The sequence below is a fragment of the Somniosus microcephalus genome, unplaced genomic scaffold, assembly GCF_052327205.1.
Source record: "Somniosus microcephalus isolate GS21.2 unplaced genomic scaffold, FLI_Smic_1.0 unresolved_chr2, whole genome shotgun sequence".
In the NCBI taxonomy this organism is placed as follows: domain Eukaryota; kingdom Metazoa; phylum Chordata; class Chondrichthyes; order Squaliformes; family Somniosidae; genus Somniosus; species Somniosus microcephalus.
The window spans coordinates 48,818,026-48,843,099 of NW_028225180.1; the positions used below are offsets into that span (position 1 = coordinate 48,818,026).

General features: G+C 46.9%; 1 protein-coding gene across 1 annotated transcript in view; it reads right to left on the reverse strand.

Moving 5' to 3' along the window:
• The window catches only part of LOC147092611 (NACHT, LRR and PYD domains-containing protein 12-like), a 52,638-nt gene that overhangs the window by 23,602 nt on the left and 3,962 nt on the right, over positions 1-25,074 (reverse strand). Inside the window, 3 exon segments of the mRNA XM_085975966.1 lie at positions 9,545-9,610; positions 9,715-9,886; positions 17,215-17,381. Coding sequence (XP_085832092.1) covers positions 9,545-9,610; positions 9,715-9,886; positions 17,215-17,381 — 405 coding nt within the window.

Consider the following 25,074-nt stretch of genomic DNA (forward strand, 5'->3'; position numbering starts at 1 on the left):
TCACAATGTACTGATTGGGCAACAGTGAGAGCGGGACAGGCTCACAATGTTCTGATTGGGCAGCAGAGAGTGACAGGCTCACAATGTACTGATTGGGCAGCACAGAGAGGGACACACTCAATGTACTGGTTGAGCAGCACAGAGAGGGACAGTCTCACAATGTACTGATTAACAGCACTGAGAGAGGGACAGGCTCACGATGTACTGACTGGGCAGCACTGAGAGAGGGACAGGCTCACAATGTACTGACTGGGCAGCACTGAGAGAGGGACAGGCTCACAATGTACTGATTGAGCAGCACAGAGAGGAACAGGCTCATGATGTACTGACTTTGCAGCACAGAGAGGGACAGGCTCACAATGTACTGATTGAGCAGCACTGAGAGGGGGACAGACTCACAATGTACTGATTGGGCAGCACTGAGAGAGGGACAGGCCTACAATGTTCTGATTAGGCAGCACTGAGAGGGACAGGCTCACAATGTACTGATTGGGCAGTACTGAGAGAGGGACAGGCTCACAATGCACTGATTGGGCAGCACTGCGAAAGGGTAAGTCTCACAATGTACTGATTGGGCAGCACTGAGAGAGGGACAGGCTCACAATGTACTGATTGGGCAGCACTGAGAGATCGACAGGCTCACAATGTACTGATTGGGCAGCACAGAGAGAGGGACAGACACACAATGTACTGATTGGGCTGCACTGAGATCGACAGGCTCACAATGTACTGTTTGTCAATCTGTCCCTCTTTCTGTGCAGCCCAATCAGTACACTGTCAATCTGTCCCTCTTTCTGTGCTGCCCAATGTACTGATTGGGCAGTACTGAGAGGGGGACAGGCTCACAATGAACTGATTGGGCAGCACTGAGAGAGGGACAGGCTCACAATGTAGTGATTGGGCTGTACTGAGAGAGGGACAGGCTCACAACGTACTGATTGGGCAGCACTGAGAGAGGGATGGGCTCACAATGTCCAGATTGACCAGCACTGAGAGGGACAGGCTCACAATGTACAGACTGGGCAGCGCTGAGAGAGGTACAGGCTCACAATGTACTGATTGGGCAGCACTGAGAGAGGGACGGGCTCACAATGTACAGATTGACCAGCACTGAGAGGGACAGGCTCACAATGTACTGATTGGGCAGCACTGAGAGAGGTACAGGCTCACAATGTACTGATTGGGCAGCACTGAGAGGGGGACAGGCTCACAATGTACTAATTTGGCAGCACTGAGGGAGGGACAGGCTCACAATGTACTTATTGACCAGCACTGAGAGAGGGACAGGCTCACAATATACTGATTGGCAGCACTGAGAGGGGGACAGGCTCACAATATACTGATTGGGCAGCATTGAGAGAGGGACAGGCTCACAATATGCTGATTGGGCAGCACTGAGAGGGTGACAGGCTCACAATGTACTGATTGGGCAACTCTGAGAGAGGGATGTAGGGGTTCACAAAATCCCTCAGCCCCGAAGATACTGGAGATATTAATCTACACCGTGGACATTGCCTCTGCGTTGGACAATGTTTTAAACATACCCAGAATCGCAGGAGGGCTGCATTGGGTTGGGCAGCACGTGGACAACACTGGAATCGAGGAACTTCGTGGATAAAATTCGCACACTTTAAGACAGCACATTTAATAAAACTTTGCACCCGTGAGTTGTGTAAATTGTAAAGGTTTAAAATTGGTCATCAGAAAAGCATGGCCAAGGACAATAGGGCTTGGAAAACAGCTCGTGTAGGTCTGTGAAAAGTGGGAGGATCAAGCAGTGGCAGTCGGATTCTGTCAACCAAAAACAGGGAGTTTCCCTTCCCTACAGAGGTAATGTTTGTTTACAGGAAACTGCTACCTTGTTGACATAAGGGATTAAGCCACTTGAGACTGCAGTTTCAGTGACCACAATGAATGGGTTTCTGTTTACATAGTAATCCGACTCCATTCAAAGCCCAGCACAAAATGAGAACACACTGAAACTACGGAAAAGACACTCAAACTGAGAAAGGGAACAGTTTAGAATGAATGGGTTTGAATCACCCATTATTCAGACAATAGGGCAGTTGTATCCCTTTTGTTTTATCCAAATGAACTTGGATGTGGGCGGGAACATTTCAGCTCCAGAATGAAGACACATTCAAACCACCCCAAGCTTTATTCGAAACCCACTCCAGACAATGGGAGCAGTTTGGCCACTGGGAAATAGCCCGTTTGAATCAGCCAATCATGGCTTTTCTCTTGTGTGTTCGAACTTTTCGGTGCGAATTTGCACACAGACCTTTTCAGCGCTAAACAGCAGGAGCTCACAGGATATAAAGATAGCTTCTCAGAAGCATCACTCTCTTATCTTTTTTTCCTTGGACGGCAGGTGAGCTCTTCTCTCTCTTTGGAACATAGGTGAGCAGTTTTCTGACTCCTCAGCAAGGCAATCTAGCAAGGAGTTAGAGGGGTGGTAATTTAAGGGAAATTGCTAAGATTCTAAGACTTACATTGTAGCCATTTATCCCTCGATTTTGCCATCTGCCTTCCCCTGTTAAGCAATTTTACATTGATCGTGTGGTGTGGTTTCTTTATTACTTTGATCGTGTGGTGTCGTTTTCTTTAGTTAATAAAGTTTAATTTTCTCGCATCCAGACCATTTTGTCCGTTTAAATATATCATTAATTATAAGTTCCTCCAGTCAGAACTGGAAGGGTGGGTTCAGCGATTCAAAACAGTTGTTTGGTATTGGTCTCAGTCTGTGAAACGAAAAGGCTGCTTGACCAGGTAAATTACCATAAACCCGGTAAAAATGCCCCCCTACAAATTGGCAACCGCGGCAGGACTGGAGGCAGTTCTTGATATGATGAGTGGTCTGGATCTTGAGAAAGCATCAGCTATTGCTTTTCTTGCTTTCAGTCTGTGGGTAGCCCTGCAGAAGTTAGCGGCAGCGTGTAAGCTGACCTATTATGGTATAGGTGGCTGGGTTAAGAAGGGTGAGATGAGGGTGCGGGAGAACGTTACAGAGGCCAAGAATCGGGAGTCCGAGTTTGAAAAATGCCAGGCGGATGCAGAACGCCTCATAAGAGAGGTCAATGAGGCCAGAGATAGTGGGATGAGGGTGCGGGAAGAGAATGCACGCCTCACACTAGAGGTCACGAAATGCCAGGCAGAGATAGAGCGCCTTGTGCAGGAAGTCACAGAGGCCAGGGACAGTGAGATGAGGCTACAGGAGGAGAACGCACACCTCACCCACGAAGCTGGTGAGGGCAAAAACCATGCGAGGCACAAGATAGAGTTCCTAAAGTGCCAGTTTACAGAAGCAAGGAGTAACAAGTTGAGACTGCGGGAAGAGAATGCCCGCCTCACCTCAGAAGTAACAGAGCAGGAGGAAATGGTAAGGGAGGTAAAGGCAGCTTATAAGCTGGCCTGTGACCAAAGGTTTAGTGGAGCAGATCATACCCCATGTAACCGAAAGATAGAGAGTTTGGGTATGGAGTTAAGGAGGACTAAAGGGATGGCATGACTCATAAGTTCGAAGGGAAGTCCGTCGGACAGTACCAGCAGTCCAAATCAAACCTCCCCACAGGCAAAACCCAGGGAAAGACTGGCTCGGGAATTAGAGATCCCAAGACCGCAGCCCACAGCTCCGGGTTTTGAGGAGCTCTGGCATCAAGAAGGGGTGGACAATGAGGCAGTAGGAGAACGCCAGCAGGTCCCGCTAGGCAGGCAGGGACCAGGACTAGTGTACCCCCTCCGACAACGGAGGTATGGTCCGCCCGTCAACGATAATGATCCAGGGGCTGTTCAGCATACCTATCTGGTAGCCTATGATACCCAACAGCTCAGAGGCCTGGTGAAACATATTCCCCTGTTCTCTGAAACGGGAGACCCCTCAGTGCACTTCCAGGGGATAGAACAGGCAGCCTGTGTTAACGTCTGTGATGACGAAGAGAAAGCCAAAATGTTGCTTTTCTCTGTAGATAGCAAGCTCCATCAGACCCTTTCAGATGAGGCTAAGAGAGGGCAGAAGGGTTTTGAGGACCTAAAGGAGGAAATACTGGAAGCCATGGGTGCGAACGACGGCAATCCATTCGATCGCATAGGGAGAACACTGCAGAAGGAAGGGGAGACCCCACAGGCATTTGCAGACAGGCTGTGGCCAGTCTACAACAGTGCGTGTACAGGGGGACAAAATAGGGCACAAATGAACCAGCAGCAGCGGACCCAATGGGTTCTTTGCCTGGTGTCCAATTGCTGGCCCCAGATAAAAGCAAAGGCTGATACTTGGTTTGACCACCGAGACCCCTTAGCAACCGAAGAGACTGTAATCTGGCAGCTCACGGTAGCATATAGGAACGGTAGGAATAGTGGGACCCCCCAGCAAAAGGGTAAGGTCCACGAGGTTAAACCTGGGGCTCAATACAAGAAAGAGTGGCGCCAGGAGGGGAGCCGTCCCTCCCAGAACAAGGTCATTTGTTAAAGGTGCGGGGACGAGGGCCACTGGCACAGGGATTATGAAAAGCCTGGGAGAGACGATAAAGCCAGGACCCCCACAGCCCCAACTCAGAAGGCAGAAACAGAAACTCCTCCCGATACAGTCGAGTCCATCATGGAGTCGATAAAGTCTTTCCTCAGGGCCAATCAGGGAAAGGTAGCCGCCATCAGTGGTGCTGCAGCCCCCTCGCCCACCTCTGCCTCCCCACAATGACTGGCCGATATGCTGGCCAAGGAGGGTGCACGTGCAGGCACTTTCTGGGACCCATATGAGTCCGGGCCAGTGGCAACGATTACAGGCAGGGATGGGACACACGGAAAATCAGGTAAATTGTATAAATCTGACCATACAAGTTCAAGTTCACAGGCTGTAAAGACAGGCAGTGTGGCTTGTTCCAAGGGAAAAGTTCTCCGGCCCACCAACTGGGACACTTCCCCGGCCCAGTGGGACCTAGGTTTTGGCCAAAGTTTAAATTTGAACCCGTTATTTGGCTCATAAACAGAGAAACAGCAGCCTGAGAGTAGAAATCTGCAGGCTGCTGCAAGTCCATTCACAGAAAAGACTGCCCACGCATGCGCAGTCGCTGGCCTGGAGACAGGAATTCCCTAGTCTTTTGAACAAGAGGTTCATGCAGGCACAATCGCGTGCCTGAGGGGAGAGGTTTCCCAACACCAGGTTCGCACAGGCGCAGTTCCCCAGCCCGTGACCCAAGCGGCCCTTCCTCAGTTTTCCCACACAGGCGCAGTCGCGCGCCTGAGGGGAGAGGTTTCCTAACACCTGGTTCGCGCAGGCGCAGTCGCAAACTTGGAACACCCAGCGGCACCTGATCTCTGTGAGGCCGCGCGCGCAGGTGCAGTCGGCTATTTAAAGGTCCCTGCTTCCCAGTCTATACGCGCAGGCGCAGCAGCCTGCTTGGAAGACCGAGCGGTTCTTCCTACCGTTTGCAGTGAAATCGAACGCGCAGGTGCGGTTGCCTGTGATAGTGTAGCGGTTCCCCAGCCCTGTGAAGAAATTGTTCGCGCAGACGCAGTTGCCTGTGGGGCCACAGCGGCTCTTTTACAGTTTTCTCACGCAGGCGCAGTCGCCTGTTTGAAGACAGAGGCTTCACAGCCTCTGCCGTGGGACTCCGGGGAGGAGGTTCACGGAGGCGCAGACGCCTGTTTGAAGAAAGAGGCTTCACAGCCTCTGCCGGAGGACTCCGGGGAGAAGGTTCATGCAGGCGCAGTCACCTGTTTAAAGGGACAAGCTTCCCAGCCTGCTTCTAGAGTGGTTCCCCCTATGGTGTGGGACTCTGGGGAGGAAGGGATAGCAATTCCTTTTGCAGGGGACATAAGGAAGCAGCCGGTAACAGGTTTTGGATCTGGAGAGGAAGATTTTCAGCCATCAGCAGCAGGTGGTGAGGGGATACCTGCCCCCAGTACAGGAGTGGGTAGGGAAAAGGAGACAAACCCGGAGTACCGGCAGGCTGCCAGGTATATTAAACAGTGCAGGCTGTTTGCCCCAGGGGGAGAAGGTTCCCAGCCAGCTGGGGCTGTGACCCAGCCTCAGGGTCCGCCAGCCAAAGTTTCCCCCACAGAGGCACCCCTCAGAAGGTCTCAGCAGGTCCGCAAGCCCAAGATAAGATGGTCACCCACTTTACAGTGGAGTAGGGCGGTCTCCTGAACCAGGGAGAGGCCAAAGCACAGAGGTCCCCAACTAACAGCCATAAGCAGGAGGCAGTCCAGCTTCGCTGCAGGCAGCAGTAATCTGTGACAGTGACACCAGAGATTAGCCTGGCCGTCTGGAGACGGGCAGCATTTGTATTATAGCTTTGTGTACCAATGTTTATAGCTTCCTGTTAAGGTGTTTAAATTTTAAGTTTAGAATGTAACTAGTAGTTTTGAGTTTAAGTTTAATGTTTAAGTTTATAAGTGTGCCAAATGCTTGTATTTTGGTCCGAGGTCGAGGGACCCGACCATGTCTCCACCTAAGGCAGCAGGTCAGTGACAGGCCTAGCTGCATGTCCCTTTTAAGTTTTGCAGGAGAGTGGACAAAGAAGCAGCCCTGTTCGCCCAGCCCGAGCTGGGCATCGAATGAAGATTTACAGAATGTTGTGGATCACCTCGCCACTGGACAAATCCAGGAGGAGACCCCGCAGCGAACTTTGGGAGCAACCGGACAGGGTCCGGAGGAACCTGCCTACTCCTCCTACGTGGAAGAGATGGCCCCAGCTGGGTGGGGCACGGCCCCCAACCCAGCACTATCCTGACTGAATTTCGCTTGCGGGGGACTTCGCTATTGAGGAGTCATGGTGGGGAAGCAGGGGCGCCTGGTCAGATAGGGACGCGTTCCCCGGGAGTAGTTGGTGATGGCCCGGGAATGATTGTAAAGTGGAGGGGGAGACCCAAGAGTCGCGTGGGTGTGTTCGGGGAAGGGAGGGACTCACCCAGGGCCCACGGGCAAAGTTGGAGTGTAAGTGTGGCTGGGAAGGATGAGTGGGTGGCCGGATCTGGGACCCAAGTTTGAGTGTGGGGCCAGTGAGAGCCGCCACACAGGCACCCATCATTCTCTCCAGCCAGTCGAGGGAAGACGGGAGGGGGAGGGACTGGGAGTCGCGATCACATACTCGCTGGTCTCGGTCTATGAAACATGAGGGGTACCCCGCCTCCACAAAGGGACAAGGGAATGGCTCGGGGCTGGCGGCTCAGACGGTTCTGTAAAATCCATTCTGTATGTTTTAAAGTTTAAGACCATTAAAGGGGGGTGGAAGGAACGTTTACTGCCCGGGCGGGAGGAGCAATACCCACTCGAATTTCATGACCCATCATTGGCACGTGATGGTCGGGGGTTTATTTCAAATGTTTAACGGAGATTTTTGTATTTTGTTTTACAGGTCCAAGCTGTGCAGAGGTGTAGGATCCTCTCCGTGCTTGGGATCATTTTGATTACATTGTATAACCAAGATTGCAACATTTTGTAATATGTTATAATGTAATAAGTGGTGCAGGGGTAAGAGACCCCTTGTAACATTTTGTAACTGATGTATCTGTAGATGCCTACTGTACCATGGTTTTTCTCGAATTTATGGGGAATAGACGGGTCGGGCGAACAGTGGTAGATAGCCATAGGTAAATACAGGGGATGATTGTTTGTCGGGGGTCAGAAAAATTTTGCTCACTTTCTTCAAGTGGATACTACAAGCAATTTGGAAGTATCCAAAGGGCGGAATGTAGGGGTTCACAAAATCCCTCAGCCCCGAAGATACTGGAGATATTAATCTACACCGTGGAAATTGCCTCTGGGTTGGACAATGTTTTAAACTTACCCAGAATCGCAGGAGGGCTGCGTTGGGTTGGGCAGCATGTGGAAAACACTGGAATCGAGGAACTTAGTGGAAAAATTCGCACACTTTAAGACAGCACATTTAATAAAAATTTGTACCCTTGAGTTGTGTAAATTGCAAAGGTTTAAAAATGGCCATCAGAAAAGCATGGCCAAGGACAATAGGGCTTAGAAAACAGCTCGTGTAGGTCTGTGAAAAGTGGGAGGATCAAGCAGTGGCAGTCGGATTCTGTCAACCAAAAACAGGGAGTTTCCCTTCCCTACAGAGGTAATGTTTGTTTACAGGAAACTGCTACCTTGTTGACATAAGGGATTAAACCACTTGAGACTGCAGTTTCAGTGACCACAATGAATGGGTTTCTGTTTACATAGTACTCCAACTCCATTCAAAGCCCAGCACACAATGAGAGCACACTGAAACTACGGAAAAGACACTCAAACTGAGAAAGGGAACAGTTTAGAATGAATGGGTTTGAATCACCCATTACTCAGACAATAGGGCAGTTGTATCCCTTTTGTTTTAGCCAGATCAACTTGGATGTGGGCGGGAACATTTCAGCCATTCAAACCACACCAAGCTTTATTCGAAACCCATTCTAGACAATGGGAGCAGTTTGGCCACTGGGAAATAGCCCGTTTGAATCAGCCAATCATGGCCTTTCTCTTGTGTATTCGAACTTTTTGGCGCGAATTTGCACACAGACCTTTTCAGCGACAAACAGCAGGAACTCACAGGATATAAAGATAGCTTCTCAGAAGCATCATTCTCTTAGCTTTTTTTCCTTGGACGGCAGGTGAGCTCTTCTCTCTCTTTGGAACATAGGTGAGCAGGTTTCTGACTCCTCAGCAAGGCAACCTAGCAAGGAGTTAGAGGGGTGGTAATTTAAGGGAAATTGCTAAGATTGTAAGACTTACATTGTAGCCAGTTATCCCTCGTTTTTGCCATCTGCTTTCCCCTGTTAAGCAATTTTACATTGATCGTGTAGTGTGGTTTCTTTATTACTTTGAACGTGTGATGTAGTTTTTTTTAGTTAATAAAGTTTAATTTTCTCACATCCAGACCATTTTGTCCATTTTAATATATCATTAATTATAAGTTCCTCCAGTCAGAACTGGAAGGGTGGGTTTAGCGATTCAAAACCGTTGTTTGGTATTGGTCTCAGTCTGTGAAATGAAAAGGCTCCTTGACCAGGTAAATTATCGTAAACCAGGTAAAGGCAGGTTAAGGCAGGTAAATTACCATAAACCAGGTAAAAGATGCCCCCTACAGGGACAGGCTCACAATGTACTGATTGGGCAGCACTGAGTGACGGACAGACTCACAATGTACTGATTGGGCAGCACTGAGAGAGGGACAGGCTCACAATGTACTGATTGACCAGCACTGAGTGAGGGACAGTCTCATAATGTACTGATTGACCAGCATTGAGTGAGGGACAGGCTCACAATGTATTGATGTTCCCCAACAATTTGATCAGGTCTTGGGTGGGCTCTTGGGTAATTATATATCGTTCCATTCAACATTTCACAGGGAGCTGTTACTGTCATTGTGAAGGTAAAAAAGGATTAACAACAACCTGAATTGATACAACCCCTGTAAAATAGTAATAATGTCCCAAGAGGTTTGACAAGAGCATAATAAAAAAAATGAAAAACCATGCCAAATAAACAGATATTAGAACGGATGCCCAAATCCTTAGTCAACTGAGATAATCCCTTTGAAATCTTCAGCCCATCACCTACCTTTCAGCTGACTGGGAACTTCAGATAAACGTTCTGTGGCTTTCATGTAATTAAATCGGAAGAAACCTGTTTAAATAAATTAGTTTTCATGAAAGCAAATCTGTGCATTACTTCAGTAAAATATGTAATTTTCGATGTGAAATTGAATTCTGTGTGTGATTTTACCGTACCAACTTCCTTTATTTCTTTCAGTATTTTGTCCAACTTTGGTACCCCATTACGCATTTTCACAAAGGATTCCCACATCACCCTTCGGGCCTGGGAACCTTTCTCCATCACCAGATTTAGGAGAAGTTTGGAACTGTCCGCCCGGTTTCCCTTCTCCATGAGCTCAGTGACTTTCTGTACAGAATAATAATATATTGGTGAGCGGAGTGAAAGATCAATTTCACCCCCTACTTATCCTGTTTATTGAATTCGATTATTTTGATTCCGTTCAACAGCAGGACCATGGCAATTAATTTTATTGAAGCGAATATTAGTTACCGATTGGTTAAGCTGTTGACACTCCCTTTGCCAGTCTGTTTGACATGGATGAATGACTCTGTTCAGCAGAATATTGCGCAGCAGGTTATAAATACTCACACACAAGAATTTTACTCCTTCTTCGGAAGTGCAGATACTCTGAGGTCCATGAAATCTCAATGATTCGAGTAGGGATTTACTGAAGCGGTGGAATAAATCGCTTTTCCATGGGAATATGTGAGGCCATTTTAACCAGAAAGCCTACTTCTGCTAAGATCATGTAGACCCCTTCTCCTTCTTCTTAGGCAGTCCCTCGGAACCGAGAATGACTCCACCCCTCCAAGGACTGTACTTCCATGTATTTAATCTCCATCTCCCCACATTAATCTGAACACAGCTGTCTGACTCCATCCAATGATGCCAAGGTGAATCCTGAATATCTGCTCATTGACATCTCCACTAATTAACTGTGGTTGGATTATTTCTACCTATTGCTTCTGCTGCAGCAACATTGTGTTCTCTACAGTATTTTTTCACTATAATTATTTCGATAATCCAGTTTTATTCAATTGACACCAATTTTTTGAAAGATTTTTTGGACACATTAATGCTTTCGAGATTGGACAGGCTGCTACACATTCAATTCAATGTGAATTGGGGTTGACCATTGGTCTCCTCTGAGGCTTGTATCATGTCGCTGGTATCGTACTTACGGTCCATGGTCCACAGTATTATCTACAGATTGATTGTTTTATTGTTTCAAGCATGTTCCCCTCATCTCTTTTTCCTGTAAGGTGATCAGTTCAGCTCTGTGACTGTGTTTTAAAATGGAAGGCCCTCGGTACTAGTATGATCCGTACTGCCCTGCTCTGACCCCACTCCCCATTATTCGTTCATTCTGATGTTATGGGGCTCAATCCTGCTGAGTCCATTGTGGCCTCAGCAATGCTCTGAGCAACTACTGGCCATGAATGGGAGTGTTTAACCTAATTTGGTATGGGGATGGGAACCAGGATTAAGAATTCGAGAGGAGAAACAAAGTGTATGGAGCATTGCGAGGGAAAAATAGTGCTAGAATATGGAAGAGTCCAGAGAGAGGAGGAATCAGACAGGGAGAAATACAGAACAGACTAAGGCCAGTCTAGAGTGCAGATACATCAATGCACGGGGCGGGACCAATAATGTCAGTAAGCGGCAGGATATGGGTTACAATGTAATAGCATTAAGGAGACCTGGCTCAAACAAGGGGAGGAATCAGAACTTAACATTCCTGAATACAATGAGTTCAGGGGGAATAGGGAAGAAAAATTAGTGGGGTGGGGGAGAGTGACAGTACACTGGAGAAACACAGAGTAAATTCCAAGGAATGATGGAATTCCTGAATTGTTTAGACGAGAACATTCTTGATGAATACATTGCCAGCCCAACAAGGAAGGAAGCAGAGCTCGATCTAGTTATGGGCAGTGAAGTGGGGAAAGTGGAGCACGTTTCAGTGGGACAGCATTTGGGGAACAGCGATCACAATATCATTAGGGTTCGAGTAGTAATGGAAAGGGACAATGAACAATCTAAGGTGAAGATGCTCAACTGAAAGAGGGCTTACTTCAGTGAGCTGTAAACGGATCAGTTGAATTGGAAATAAAGATTGGCAGGTAAAACAGTAAATGAGCAATGGGAGGCCGTCAAAGAGGAGATATCACAGGTACAGACCAGACACGTTCCTATGAGGGGGAAGGAAGGGCATCCAAAGCTAGAACTCTCTGGATAACAAAAGATATAGAGGATAAAATTTAACAGAAGAAGTTGGCTTATAATAAATGTCATATTCATAATACAATAGAGAGAATCAAGAAGAATACAGAAAGTGCAGAAGAGAACTGAAACCGGAAATACAAGGGCCTAAGAAACTGTATGAGAAAATATCATCGGTTAACATAAAGGGGAATACTATAGTCATTTATAAATATATAAATAGTAAAAGGATAATCAAATGAAGGGTGGGGCCGATTAACGACCAAAAAGGAGATATTTTTGTGTAGCCAAAGGGCATGGTTAAGGTACTAAATTAATAATTTGCACCTGTCTTCACAAAGGAAGAGCGTGCCTTTGATAGTGGATTGGCAGTTAGAATCAGATCAGCCATGGTCTTATTGAATGGCGGAGCAGGCTCGAGGGGCTGATTGGCCTACTCCTGCTCCTATTTCTTATGTTCTTATGTGCCGCCAATGTCACAGTAAATGAAGAGATAATAGAGAAATTCGACAAGATGTAAATAGGTAAAGGTGAGGCACTTAAAATATTGACAGCACACTAAAGTGTAAACTCCACCCTGTCCGGATGAAATGCTTCCTCAGTGGCTGAGGGAAGCATGGGTGGAAATTGTCATTTATCTAGCCACAATCTTACAATCCTCCTTGGACATGTGAGTGGTGCCAGAGAACTGGAGAGTTGCCAAAAAAGTGAGGTATAGCAACTACAGCCCAGTCGGCCTAATGTCGGTGGTGGGGCAACTTTTAGACAATCATACAGGACAACATTTTCACTTGGAAATACATGTGTTAATAAATTACAGATAGCACCAGGGATGAGGGACTTCAGTTACATGGATGGGATGGAACTGTCTGTTTGACACCCCTGATCTAGATGTATAAATTGGGGCACTTTCAGTAATTCTTTGGTATCCTGTGCTGAGAACTTGTCTGGATTGGTTAGTATTCAGACTCCAAGGATTCCTACTACTAGGTTGGAAATGTTAGGAACGTTCTCCTTGTAACAAAGAAGTGACCTAATACAGGTTTTAAAGATGATGGGCTAGAAATTCGGTATCGCCCCGTTTGGAGCGCTAGTCCTAGCGAAGCGCAAAGTTTAGTGTCAAGCGCAATTTAGCGCCACCTGGCACGATATTGGGTTGCAGCGCCCCTGAAGGTGATTGCGGTGCTAAATCAGGTGCTGCACAGGACTCCTAAGGCGCTAACCCGGCGGCACAACCCAATTTCGCGGCGGCGGGGCGCAGCGCAGGTGCTGTCAATAATCACTTTCCCTGAGACACACTGGCGCCGGCCAGCTCTTAAAGGGGCAGGTCAACTGGCATTACCAGACACACTCACTGCCTTGCAGGCCTTCAAATCGGTGGGAGCCTACCTGTGGCGCACCAGCCTAGCAAGACATGGAAAGGGTGAGGCAGAGGGTGGAACGCCTCACCGATGGGGCGCTGGATGCTTTGAACATAAGAACATAAGAAATAGGAGCAGGAGTAGGCCAATCGGCCCCTCGAGCCTGCTCCGCCATTCAATAAGATCATGGCTGATCTGATCCTAACCGCCAATCCACTATCACAGAACCATCTCCTGAATCTAACAGAATTAGACACACGAAATAGGAGCAGGATCAGGCTACATGGCCCCTGGGCCCGCTCCGCTACCCACAGTGCAATGACCGATCCGAACCTAGACTCATGTCCAAATTCCTGCCCGCTCCCCGTAACCTTTAATTCCCTTTACTTCTAGGAAACTGTCTATTTCGGTTTTAAATTTATGTAATGATGTAGCTTCTACAGCTTTTTGGGGCAGCATATTCCATGGACCTACCACCCTCTGAGTGAAGTAGTTCCTCCTCATCTCAGTTTTGAAAGAGCAGCCCCTTATTCTAAGACTATGCCCCCTAGTTCTAGTTTCACCCATCATCGGGAACATCTGCCCCGCATCCACCCGATCCAACCCCTTCACAATCTTATATGTTTCAATAAGATCGCCTCTCATTCTTCTGAACTCCAATGAGTAGAGTCCCAATCTACTCAACCTCTCCTCATATGTCCATCCCCTCATCCCCGGGATTAACCGAGTGAACCTTCTTTGTACTGACTTGAGAGCAAGTATGTCCTTTCTTAAGTATGGACACCAAAACTGTACGCAGTATTCCAGGTGCGGTCTCACCAATACCTTGTACAACTGAAGCAATACCTCCCTATTTTTATATTCTATCCCCCTAACAATGAAAGCCAACATTCCATTGGCCTTCTTAATCACTTGCTGCACCTGCATACTAACCTTTTGAGTTTCGTGCACCAGGACCCCCAGATCCCCTTGTACTTCAGTACTTTCCAGTTTCTTGCCATTAAGATAATAACTTGCTCTACGATTTTTCCAGCCAAAGTGCATAACCTCACACTTTCCAGTATTGTATTCCATCTGCCAAATCTCTGCCCACTTACTTAGCCTGTCGATGTCCCCTTGCAGGTTTTTTATGTCCTCCTCACTCACTACTTTCCCTCCCATCTTAGTATCATCTGCAAACTTTGATATGTTACACTCGGTCCCCTCATCCAAATCGTTAATATGGATTGTAAAGATTGGTTGGTGCAGTGGAATCAAGGCCAAGGAAGATGTTCGCAATGTGATTGATTGTTTGGACAGTCTCCCCGGTGTGAGAGTCAGTTATGTGTCAGTGTATTTTTTTTGCTTTCTGTTGCCATAGCTTTCTCATGTTTGAAGGAACCACATTTTGTGTAATGAAACACTTTCTTCATTTACAATGGCCATGTCTGCTATACAATAGCCATGTCTGCTATTTACATGCATATTGCCCTTCACAGGCTTGTGGGTATCAGACCGGTTCCATTCCTGTTCTTGGAATGGCAGCAAGCATTCCGTGAGAGGGGCCTAGAAGCTACTTCTGATCAGTCTCTGACGCGCAGCCTGAGAAGAGCCACTCGCATAGAAGTTCAGGCCAGCAGGCATCTTCTCAGCCACCGACAGAGATGTCCTGCACCTTATCTGAGGCTGCAGATCTGTCCGAAGCAGGTGGTACAGCTCAGTAACCACCTCCTTTCTAAATCACAGCCTTCTGACACACTGCTGCTCTGACATGTTCAGGTAGGAAAAGTGCTGCCGGAAAACCCTGGCAGCGTAACGTCTGGTGTGGCGATGTCTGTTGGCCCTCCTCCATCTGGCCATGCCTGCCCCTCTCTCCCTGCGTCTCAGTGCCCTTTGCAGATGATACAGCAGCAGGACATTCCCCTCCAATGCTGCCTACATAATAAGTGCCGACAGGAAGGTTCCCCATTGTTAAGGCTCACCAACAGCAAGGTGATGGTCAGAAGGCTGAAGATCGTCTGTCTGCGCTGGCTCAGTGGTCAAATGGCTCTCAGTGTGCAGCTCAGCAACTCTTTGTAGCTCTCGAGGAAGTTGAGCTCCAAAAATGGCTGCCGCTTTTAAACCACACCAGTCCCCTTTAAATAACGCTCCTCCAGCCCGAGAGCGACTTGGTAAGGTTCCAGGGCCTAGAAATTCATTTTGGGGCGCCCAGCTCACCTGGGCGCCGGAATTACCACTGCGCGTGGATCCACTTGCGCAAGCGGGATATTCAGTGTCAGCACACCAAGTGGAAGGCGGCCGCTAAACAGGGGTTTCGGCACCCCGCTTGGGTGCTGAAACTGATTATCGGCGTGCTAGTGGCCGCAGCGCCACCCGCAGCGGAGCGGCAGGCTGTGGTACTGCAGGCCTTCCTCCCTCCCTTAAGGGGGAGGTGCCTGCAGCAGCCGGAGCCCCGATCACGAGTGCCGGCAAAAGAGCCCGGCAGAACGGAGAAGTGCCGGGCTCCCGGAAACCAGCCGGCAATGCCGCGGGGGGGGGTGGTGGAGGAGGCCGGGGAAGGAGGTGCGGGCAGGCGGCCGCCGAAAAAGCGGCCGGCCGCACCTCCACTTTAATTACCGCTACTACCACCACAGGTAGGCCCTGTGTACCGGTCGCTGTTTGCGGCCGGCGCTGAAGAGGCGGGCGCGTCTTAATATGGCGTTCTTCGTGGAAACAGGGCACTGCGCACACCGATGACATCATCGGTGGCGGCGCAGCGCTACAGCCTAACGCCGCCATTAGCGCACCGCTGAATTTCGCCTGAAGTTTTCAGACTGGTGCAAAAGCCCTCTTTGGGCGCAAACTGGTGGCGCAGTCCACTGAATTTCTAGGCCCAGGTAAGCTGTCACTATTAGCGCCAGGCGCTACGGAGGGGGGCGCCACTGAATTTCCGGTCCAGGGCGCCCAAAAGGCGTTGCACACTCAAATGACGTCATAATCTGCCTGCGCCCATGAGCGGGTGCTACGATTTAGCGCCGGCGCTAAATGCATGCTCAATATGGGGTGAGGCACTAGGCGCCCTGTGCCCGCCCGGAAATTGGCTAGCGCCCCATTTCTCGGCCTCTTTAGGCGCTAAACAGTGGCGCTAACAACCGAATTTCTAGCCCGATGAGAGGTTTTGATAGAGTAGAGAGAGAAAAAACTATTCCCTCTGGTCAGTAGTTCAATAACCAGAGGTCATAGATATTAAATCATTGAAAAAGATCTCGAGGGTGGATGAGAACAATTGTTTTCACTCAGTTGGTGATGGTCAGCTTAGGAAAGCTTTACCTGAAAAGATGGTGAAAGCTGATTCCATGAATAATTTTAAAGGGATTTAGTCAAATACTTGAGGTTGAGGAACTTACAGGGCTTTGGACAAAGAGTTGGAACTTGAGACTAAGCAGGACTGTTCTTTCATAGAGTCAGCAGAAACATGACGTGTCGAATGTCCTCCTTCTGTGCTATATATTTCTGTGATTCTACCAGTTATAGCTGTATAATTAGTTTGAACATCCTGAGGATCTTCATAGAACCAACAAGTTGATTTAGCTCTGGTATCTGAATCAATATAAATTGGATCATTCTATTCAGTTGATCCAACACTCCCCACAGTTTTTTTTTTTGGATCGTTTGCGCTATTTGGGTCCAATACTTGTTCACTGGTTTCGCATTTCCTAAAAAAAAATCTTTCCTTTACCACACAGATCAGTTTTTATCCTCTCACAGTTCCTCGATTTACTTTAAGTAGTTTGTAGGTCACTCAACTCATGAACTTCCTTCCAAATCCCATCAGTTGTTTCCCACCTCAGTTTCCCAGTGCTACTAAAATTAATGGTTTACTTTGACTTCAGCCCACCGTGGGTTATATCGTACCCAGTAACCTGTCCTTTCTTTGTACAGATACTGACGGATCTACTGGCTATTTTCACATTTGTGTTGTTGTTTCAGATTCACAATATTTTCAATTTTATCTATTTCTTTCCCATTTGACCTGTTTCTCTTCTGTAACATTCTATGATTCTAAGATCTGATATCCTGTCAGTTCTGTGACGATTAAATAATCCAAACGTATTCTGTGTCCTTCCCACTCACCCGATGTTCTTGTCCACTGAAATGCCTCTTGTATGTTAACAACAAGCTGACTCCGTCCAACCCTCCTTCAATCGCCTGTTCCAGTCTGTCTCGGTAGAATTTCGTCAACCGGAACAGCTGGTAATCGTCGCACTTTGTCAAGAATTCAGTGATTGTAGAGTTCGGATCTGTGAACACAAATGGAGAAAACTAAACACATTATCCACTCTATATCCAAGCTGCAACTTTTCCGCTTACATCAGACGGCTGAAGCCTCCTGTGAGCTGCATCAAACACCTTCTGAAAAACCACATACAACGCACTTGCTACAATCTACATAGTCAATTCTTAAAAAACAAAAACAAAATTCTCAAACACGACTTATCTACAGCTAATCTCTTCCAGCCTCCACTGATCACCCCCTGTATCTCAAAGTTTGCTAATTCAAACTCAAATTACAAATTCATAGAAACATAGGAACATAGAAGATAGGAGCAGGATTAGGCCATTCAGCCACTCGAGCCTGCTCTGCCATTCAATGCGATCATGGCTGATCATTTAAATTCAGTACCCGGTCCTTGCTTTCTCCCCATAGCCCTTGATCCCTTTAGCCTTAAGAAATATATCCAAATCCTTCTTCAATATATTTAATGAATTGGCCTCTACTGTCTTCTGTGGTAAAGAATTCCACAGGTTCACCACTCTCTGGGTGAATGAATTCCTCCTTATCTCTGTCCTAAATGGCTTACCCCTTATCCTTACACTGTGATCCCTGGTTCTGGAGTCCCCGACCATCGGGAACATCCTTCCTGCATCTAGTCTGTCTAGTCCTGTTAGAATTTTCTAAGTTTCAATGAGATCCCCTCTCATTCTTCTATACGCCAGCGAGTAGAAGCCCAATCGACCCAATCTCTCCTCATACGTCATTCCTGCCTTCCCAGGTATCAGCCTGGTGAATCTTCGCTGCACTCCTTCCATGGCAAGCACATCCTTCCTCAGATAAGGCGACCAAAATTGCACACATTACTCAAGATGTGGTCTCACCAAGGCCCTGTACAACTGCAGCAAGACATCCTTGTTCCTATACTCAAACCTTCTCGGTACGAAGGCCAACATGCCACTTGCCTGCTTAACCGCCTGCTGCACCTGCATGATTACCTTAAGCGACTGGTGCAGAAGGACACCCAGGTCTCGTTGCACTTACCCTTCTCCCAATTTATTGCCATTCAAATAATAATGTGCCTTCTTGTTTTTGACACCAAAGTGGATAACCTCGCATTTATCCACATTATATTGCATCTGCCATGCTTCTGCCCAATCACCCAACCTGTCCAAATCATACTGGATTTTCTCGGCATCCTCCTCACAGCACACACGCCCACCCAACTTTTGTGTCGTCTGCAAACTTGGAGATATTACATCTAGTTCCCTCGTCCAGATCATTAATATATATTGTCAATAGCTGGGGTCCAAGGACCGATCCCTGCGGTACCCCTCTAATCACTGCCTGCCACTCGGAAAAAGAGCCATTTATTCCAACTCTTTGCTTTCTGTCTGCCAACCAGTTCTCTATCCAAGTCAATACCTTGCCCCCAATCCCATGTGCCTTAACTTTACACGCTAATCTCTTAATCAGGGCCTTATCAAAAGCCTTTTGAAAGTCCAAATACACCACATCCACTGGTTCTCCCTTATCTATTTTACTAATTACATCCTCAAAAAATGCCAGTAGATTAGTCAAGCATGAATTACCTTTTGTAAATCAATGTTGACTTTGTCTGATCCGGTCACTATTTTCCAAGTGCTCTACTATTACATCTTTTATAATGGACTCCAGCATTTTCCCCACTACCGATGTCAGGCTTACTGCTCTGTAATTCCCCGTCTTCTCTCTACCACCTTTTTTGAACAGTGGGGTAACATTAGCTACCCGCCAATTCATGGGTACTGTTCCAGAGTCTATCGAATTTTGGAAGATGACCAGCAATGCATCTACTATTTCTAGAGCCACTTCCTTAAGCACCTTAGGATGTAGATTATCAGGCCCTGGGGATTTATAGGCCTTCAATCCCATCAATTTCTCTAACATCATTTCCCTACAAATACTGATTTCTATCAGTTCCTCCCTTTCTTTAGACCCTATGTTCCCTGACATCTCTGGGAGGTTATTTGTGTGCTCCTTTGTGAAGACAGAACCAAAGTATGTATTTAATTGGTCAGCCATTTCTTTGTTCCCCATTATAAATTCCCCTGATTCTGACTGCAAGGGACCTATGCTTGACTTCACCAATCTTTTTCTCTTCACATATCTATAAAAGCTTTTAGAGTCAGTTTTTATGTTCCCTGCAAGCTTACTCTCCTACTCTATTTTCCCCCTCTTAATTAAGCCCTTTGTCCTCCTTTGTTGAATTCTAAACTGCTCCCAATCCTCAGGTTTACTGCTTTTTCTGGCCAATTTATATACTCTCTCCTTGGATCTTATGCTATCCCTAATTTCCCTTGTTAGCCACGGTTGAGTCACCTTTCTTGTTTTATTTTTATGCCAAACTGGGATGAACAAATTCTGTACTTCATTCATGCAATCTTTGAATGTTTGCCATTGCCTATCCACTGTCAACCCTTTAAGTGACATTCCCCAATCAATCATACCCAACTCGCGCCTCATACCATCGTAGTTTCATTTATTTAAATTCAGGACCCTAGTCTCTGAGTCAACTACTTCACTCTCCATCTTAATGAAGAATTCTATCACATTATGATTGCTCCGACCCAAGGGGCTTCACACAACAAGATTGCTAATTAATCCTCTCATTACATAATACCCAGTCTAAGATGGCCTGATCTCTACTTGGTTCCTTGACATATTGGTCCAGGAAACCACTCCAGGAATTCCTCCTCCACAGTATTATTACTAATTTGGTTAGCCCAATCTATATGTAGATTAAAGTCACCCATGATAACTGCTGTGCCCTTATTGCACGCTTCTCTAATTGCCCTTTTAATGCCACCCCTGACCTCCGCATTACTGTTTGGAGGTCTATATACCACTCCCACTAACATTTTCTGCCCCTTGGTATTTCTCAGTTCTACCCATACAGATTCCACATCATCAGAGCTAATATATTTCCTTACAATTGTGTTAATCCCCTCTTTAACCAGCAATGCTACCCCACCTCCTTTTCCTTTTTGCCTATCTTTCCTGGATATTGAATACCCCAGGATGTTGAGTTCCCAGCCTTGGCCACCCTGGCACCATGTTTCCGTAATCCCAATGATATCATATTCGTTTCCCTCTATTTGCACAGCTAATTCATCCACCTTATTATGAATGCTCCTCGCATTAAGCCACAAAGCCTTCAGGATTGTTTTTTTAACGCTCTTAGACCTTTTAGAATTATTATTTACTATGGCCATGTTCGAGGAGTCTGCTCTCGACTGCTCTAGTCACCCGATTTTCCCTCTCTCCTCCATTGTTCAACATAGACGTTACTTGGGCTCCTTCAGCGATAAAGTATATTGTTTATATGTGAAGAGGATTGAAAAATTGTGCAGTCTCTCTCCTATCTCCTCTGTGACTTCCTTTAACATCCTAGAGTGCATTTTCTCGGAAACCAGTGACTTATCTACATTGCAATTTTTCTCAAATCCAAATCCTTCTCTACTGTTATCTCTAACGTTAGTCCCACATCCTCCTCTAATACACCTACATTCGCATTACCAAAATCATGTTTAGAAACTAAAGGTAATATATGGTATGGCCTCAAAACTTCATCCTCCACAACTAGATTCCCCCTTCATCCCGAGGCTTACAGCCTTGAATTATTATTCCACTTCTTATAAACCCTGACTTTTTATATTATCCGCAGGTGTTGTCCCATATACCATTTTAACCACCCCCGCGCTCTCTCCCTTTTCACCTTGCTACTACATGTTCTACGTTCCTCATGATTTCCCGCAGTATTGAGTGCTCTGGTCTGATTTTGGGACTGATACAAAGCAGCTATTACTACAGCCGCCCACAACAATGTTCTCTCTCTGCTGAAAATGTTTTAACCAGAAGCAGTTCTCTCCTGGTCCTGTACAAATGTCGCATATATACTGGAGACCATTATCTTGCTTTCAGCTTTCATATGTGTTTGGAACTATTTTTACATTCACACACGTAACATTCAGTCCATGTTCTTTTTAATACTCATCTTCGTCTGTTTCCCTTTTGAAAAAATAAATAAAATGACTTTATAGCTCATTACTTCAAAATCCCCCTCCTGTTTTTCCTGGTAATATCTTTACACTATTTCATTAATCTGCTGATCCTGCTCCAGAAAAGTTGCATTAATTACACTCCCTATTCTCAGATCTGGGTTTCCCCAAGCTCCGGTCATATCAACTGATTCTCTTCCGCCTGCTGCATCCACCTTTTCTGAAAACCAATATTAATGGTCTTTTCGGATCACGGCCGTCCCTTCCCTTTTCCCTGAACTCGCTCTAATGTCCCAACAATGTGAACCCTTCCTTGCTGTTCCAGCACTGCAGTCACACATTTACCTGCCTCCTTAAGCAGCCCAGTGCAAAAACATCCAGAGATCACCAACTAAATGCCTTGTTTTTCAATCTATTGACTTACTTTCAATTACCTCAATATATCCCTCAAACCAGGGCAGTGTACTAGCCGCAACTAACTCAAGCTGATTCACCTTCGCTCCATCATAAGGTCAGAGGTGGGGCCACTCATGAGGAGTGCTCAGTGTGTTTGGCTCTGTTGGCACTTCCTCAGATAATGAAACAGTCCATGCCCTCATGCAGCAAAACCTGGATAAGATCGAGGTTTTGGCTGTTAACTGGCAAATAATATTCAAACCACACAAGTGTCAGGCACTATACATTTTCTGATTCATTCCTGGGATGTGGGCGTCGCTGGCAACGCGAGCATTTATTGCCCATTCCTAATTGACCTTGATGTGGAGGTTTTGAGCCGCCTTCTTGAACCGCTGCAGACCCTGTGGTTAAGGTACTCTCACTTCATTAATGACAGACTTCCATGATTTTGTCCCAGCGATGATGAAGGAATGGCAATATACTTCCAAGTCAGGATGGTGTTTGATTGGTGGAAGTAGGTGATAGTGTTCCTATGCGCAGGCTGCAATTTTCCTTCTCGGTGGTGGAGGGCGAGGGTTTGGAAGGTGCTGCCGAAGAAGCATGGGCGAGTTGCTGCAGTGCATCTTGTAGCTCGTACACACTTCATACAGGGTGCGCCGATGGTGAAGGGAGTGACTGTTTAAGGTGGTGGATGGGGTGCCAACGAAGTGGACTGCTTTGTCCTGAATGGCGTGGAGCTTCTTAAATATTGTTGGAGTTGCACTCATCCAGGCAAGTGGAGAGTATTCCATCACACTCCTGACTTGTACCTTGCAGGTGGTGGAAAGGCTTTGGGGAGTCAGGAGGTGCGACACTCGACACAGAAATTCCAGCCTCTGCCTTTCTCTTGTAGCCACAGTGTTGATGTGGCCAGTCCAGGTAAGTTTCTGGTCAATGGTGACCCCCCAGGATGTTGATGGTGGGCGATTCGGTGATGGTAATGCCGTTAAATGTCAAGGGCGGTATTTAGAATCTCACTTGTTGGAGATCGTCATTGACTGGCACTTCTGTGGCCCAATTATTACCTGCCACATATCAGCCCAAGCCTGAATGCTGTCAAGGTCTTCCTGCATGCGGATATGGGCTGCTTCCTTTTGTTTCTCTCTCACACCTGGCAGCTATCTTTTTCCCAGCCAGTACACTTTACACCTAATCTCAGCCTATTACCATCTCGTCTAGCTTCTAATCTCTTTTACTTCTTTTGTTTTTTTTATTCTTTTGTCCGATCGCAGCCCTGCCTTCGATCCAGTTTCTTTTCATTCCAGTTTTGAAGAAGGGTTCGACCCGAAACGTCAACTCAAATTTCTCTCCACGGATGTTGCCTGACCTGCTGAGTTTTTCCAGCATTTTCTGTTGTTATTTCATTATCTGAGTAGTTGTGAATGGAAGTGAACACTGTGCAATCATCAGCGAACATCCCCATTTTTGACATTATGATGGAGGGAATTTCATTAAAAGAAGCTGTTGTAGATGTTTGGGCCTAGGACACTGCCCCGAGGAACTCCTGTGGCAATTTCCTTGGGGCTGTGATGATTGGACTCCAAAAACCACAACCATCTTCCTTTGTGCTAGGTATGACTGCAGCTAGTAGAGAGTTTTACCCGATTCCCATTGACTTCAGTTTTACGAGGGCTCCTTGATGCCACACTCAGTCAAATGCTGCCTTGATGTCAAGGGCAGTCACATTCACCTCACCTTTGGAATTCAGCTCCTTTGTCCATGTTTGGACCAAGGCTGTAATGAGGTCTGGAGCCGAATGGTCCAGGTGGAACACAAATTTAGCATCGGTGAGCAGATTATTGGTGAGTAAGTGCCTCTTGATAGTGCTTTCGATGACACCTTCCATCACTTTGCTGATGATTGAGCATAGACTGATGGGGCGGTAATTGGCTGGACTGGATTTGTGCTGCTTTTTGTGGACAGTACATACTTGGGTAGTTTTCGACATTGTCGGATAGATGCCAGTGTTGTAGCTGTACTGGACCAGCTTGGCCAGAGGGGCGGCTAGTTCTGGAGCACAAGTCTTCAGCACAACAGCCGAGATGTTGTCAGGGCCCAAAATGTTTGATGTATCAAGTGCGCTCAGCCGTTTCTTGTTATCACCTGCAGTGAATCAAATTGGCTGAAGACAGGTTTCTGTGATGGTGGCGACCTCAGCAGGAGGCCGAGATAGATCATCCACTCGACACTTTGGCTGAAGATGGTTGCAAACACTTCAGCCTTGTCTCTTGCACTCTTGTGCTGGGCTCCACAATCATTGAGGATGGGGATATCCATGGAGCTCCCTCCTCCCGATAGTTGTTGAATTGTCCACCACCATTCACGACAGATGTGGCAGGACTGCAGAGCTTTGTTCTGATCGGTTGGCTGTGGAATCGATTAGTTATGTCTGTAGCATGCTGTTTCTGCTGTTTAACATGCATGTAGTCCTGTGCTGCAGCTTCCCCAGGTTGGCACCTCATGCTTAGTTACTCATGTTACTGCTCCTGGCATGCTCTTCTGCACTCTTCATTGCACCAGGTTTGGTCCCCTGGCTTGATGGTAATGGCAAAGTGAGGGATATGCTGGGCCATGAGGTTACAGATTGTCGTGAAGTACAATTCTGCTGCTGCTGATGGCCCACAGCACCTCATGGATACCCAGTTTTGAGCTCCTAGATCCGTTCTTAATCTATACGATTTAGCACATTGGTAGTGCCACACAACACGATGGAGGGTGTCCTCAGTGTGAAGACGGGACTTTGTCTCCACAATGATTGTGCGGTGGTCACTGCTAACAATACTGTCATAGACAGATGCATCTGCGACAGGTAGATTGGTGAGGCCGAAGTCAAGTAGGTTTTTCCCTCGTGTTGGATTTTAAGGTGACAGTGAACCCAGTCCTTCACACTGTACAATATCCGCTTCCGCGCATTGAAGATATTTTCGCCTCACTATCTGGAGGGAAACGCTTCACTAAGATTGATCTGGCCCAGGCGTACCTGCAAATGGAGGTAGAAGAAGCCTCGAAACAGTACCTCACGATCAACATTCAAAGGTCTCTACCAATACAACCGGCTGGTGTTCGGGGTAGCATCAGCTCCGGCTATTTGGCAAAGGGCAATGGAACAAGTCCTGCAAGGGATTCCAGGGACCCAGTGTTATTTGGACGACATCCTGGTCACGGGTGAAAATGACAGTGATCACCTCGCCAACCTGGAGCAGGTGCTCACTAGATTGAAGGAATATGGGCTCCGAGCTAATTGCC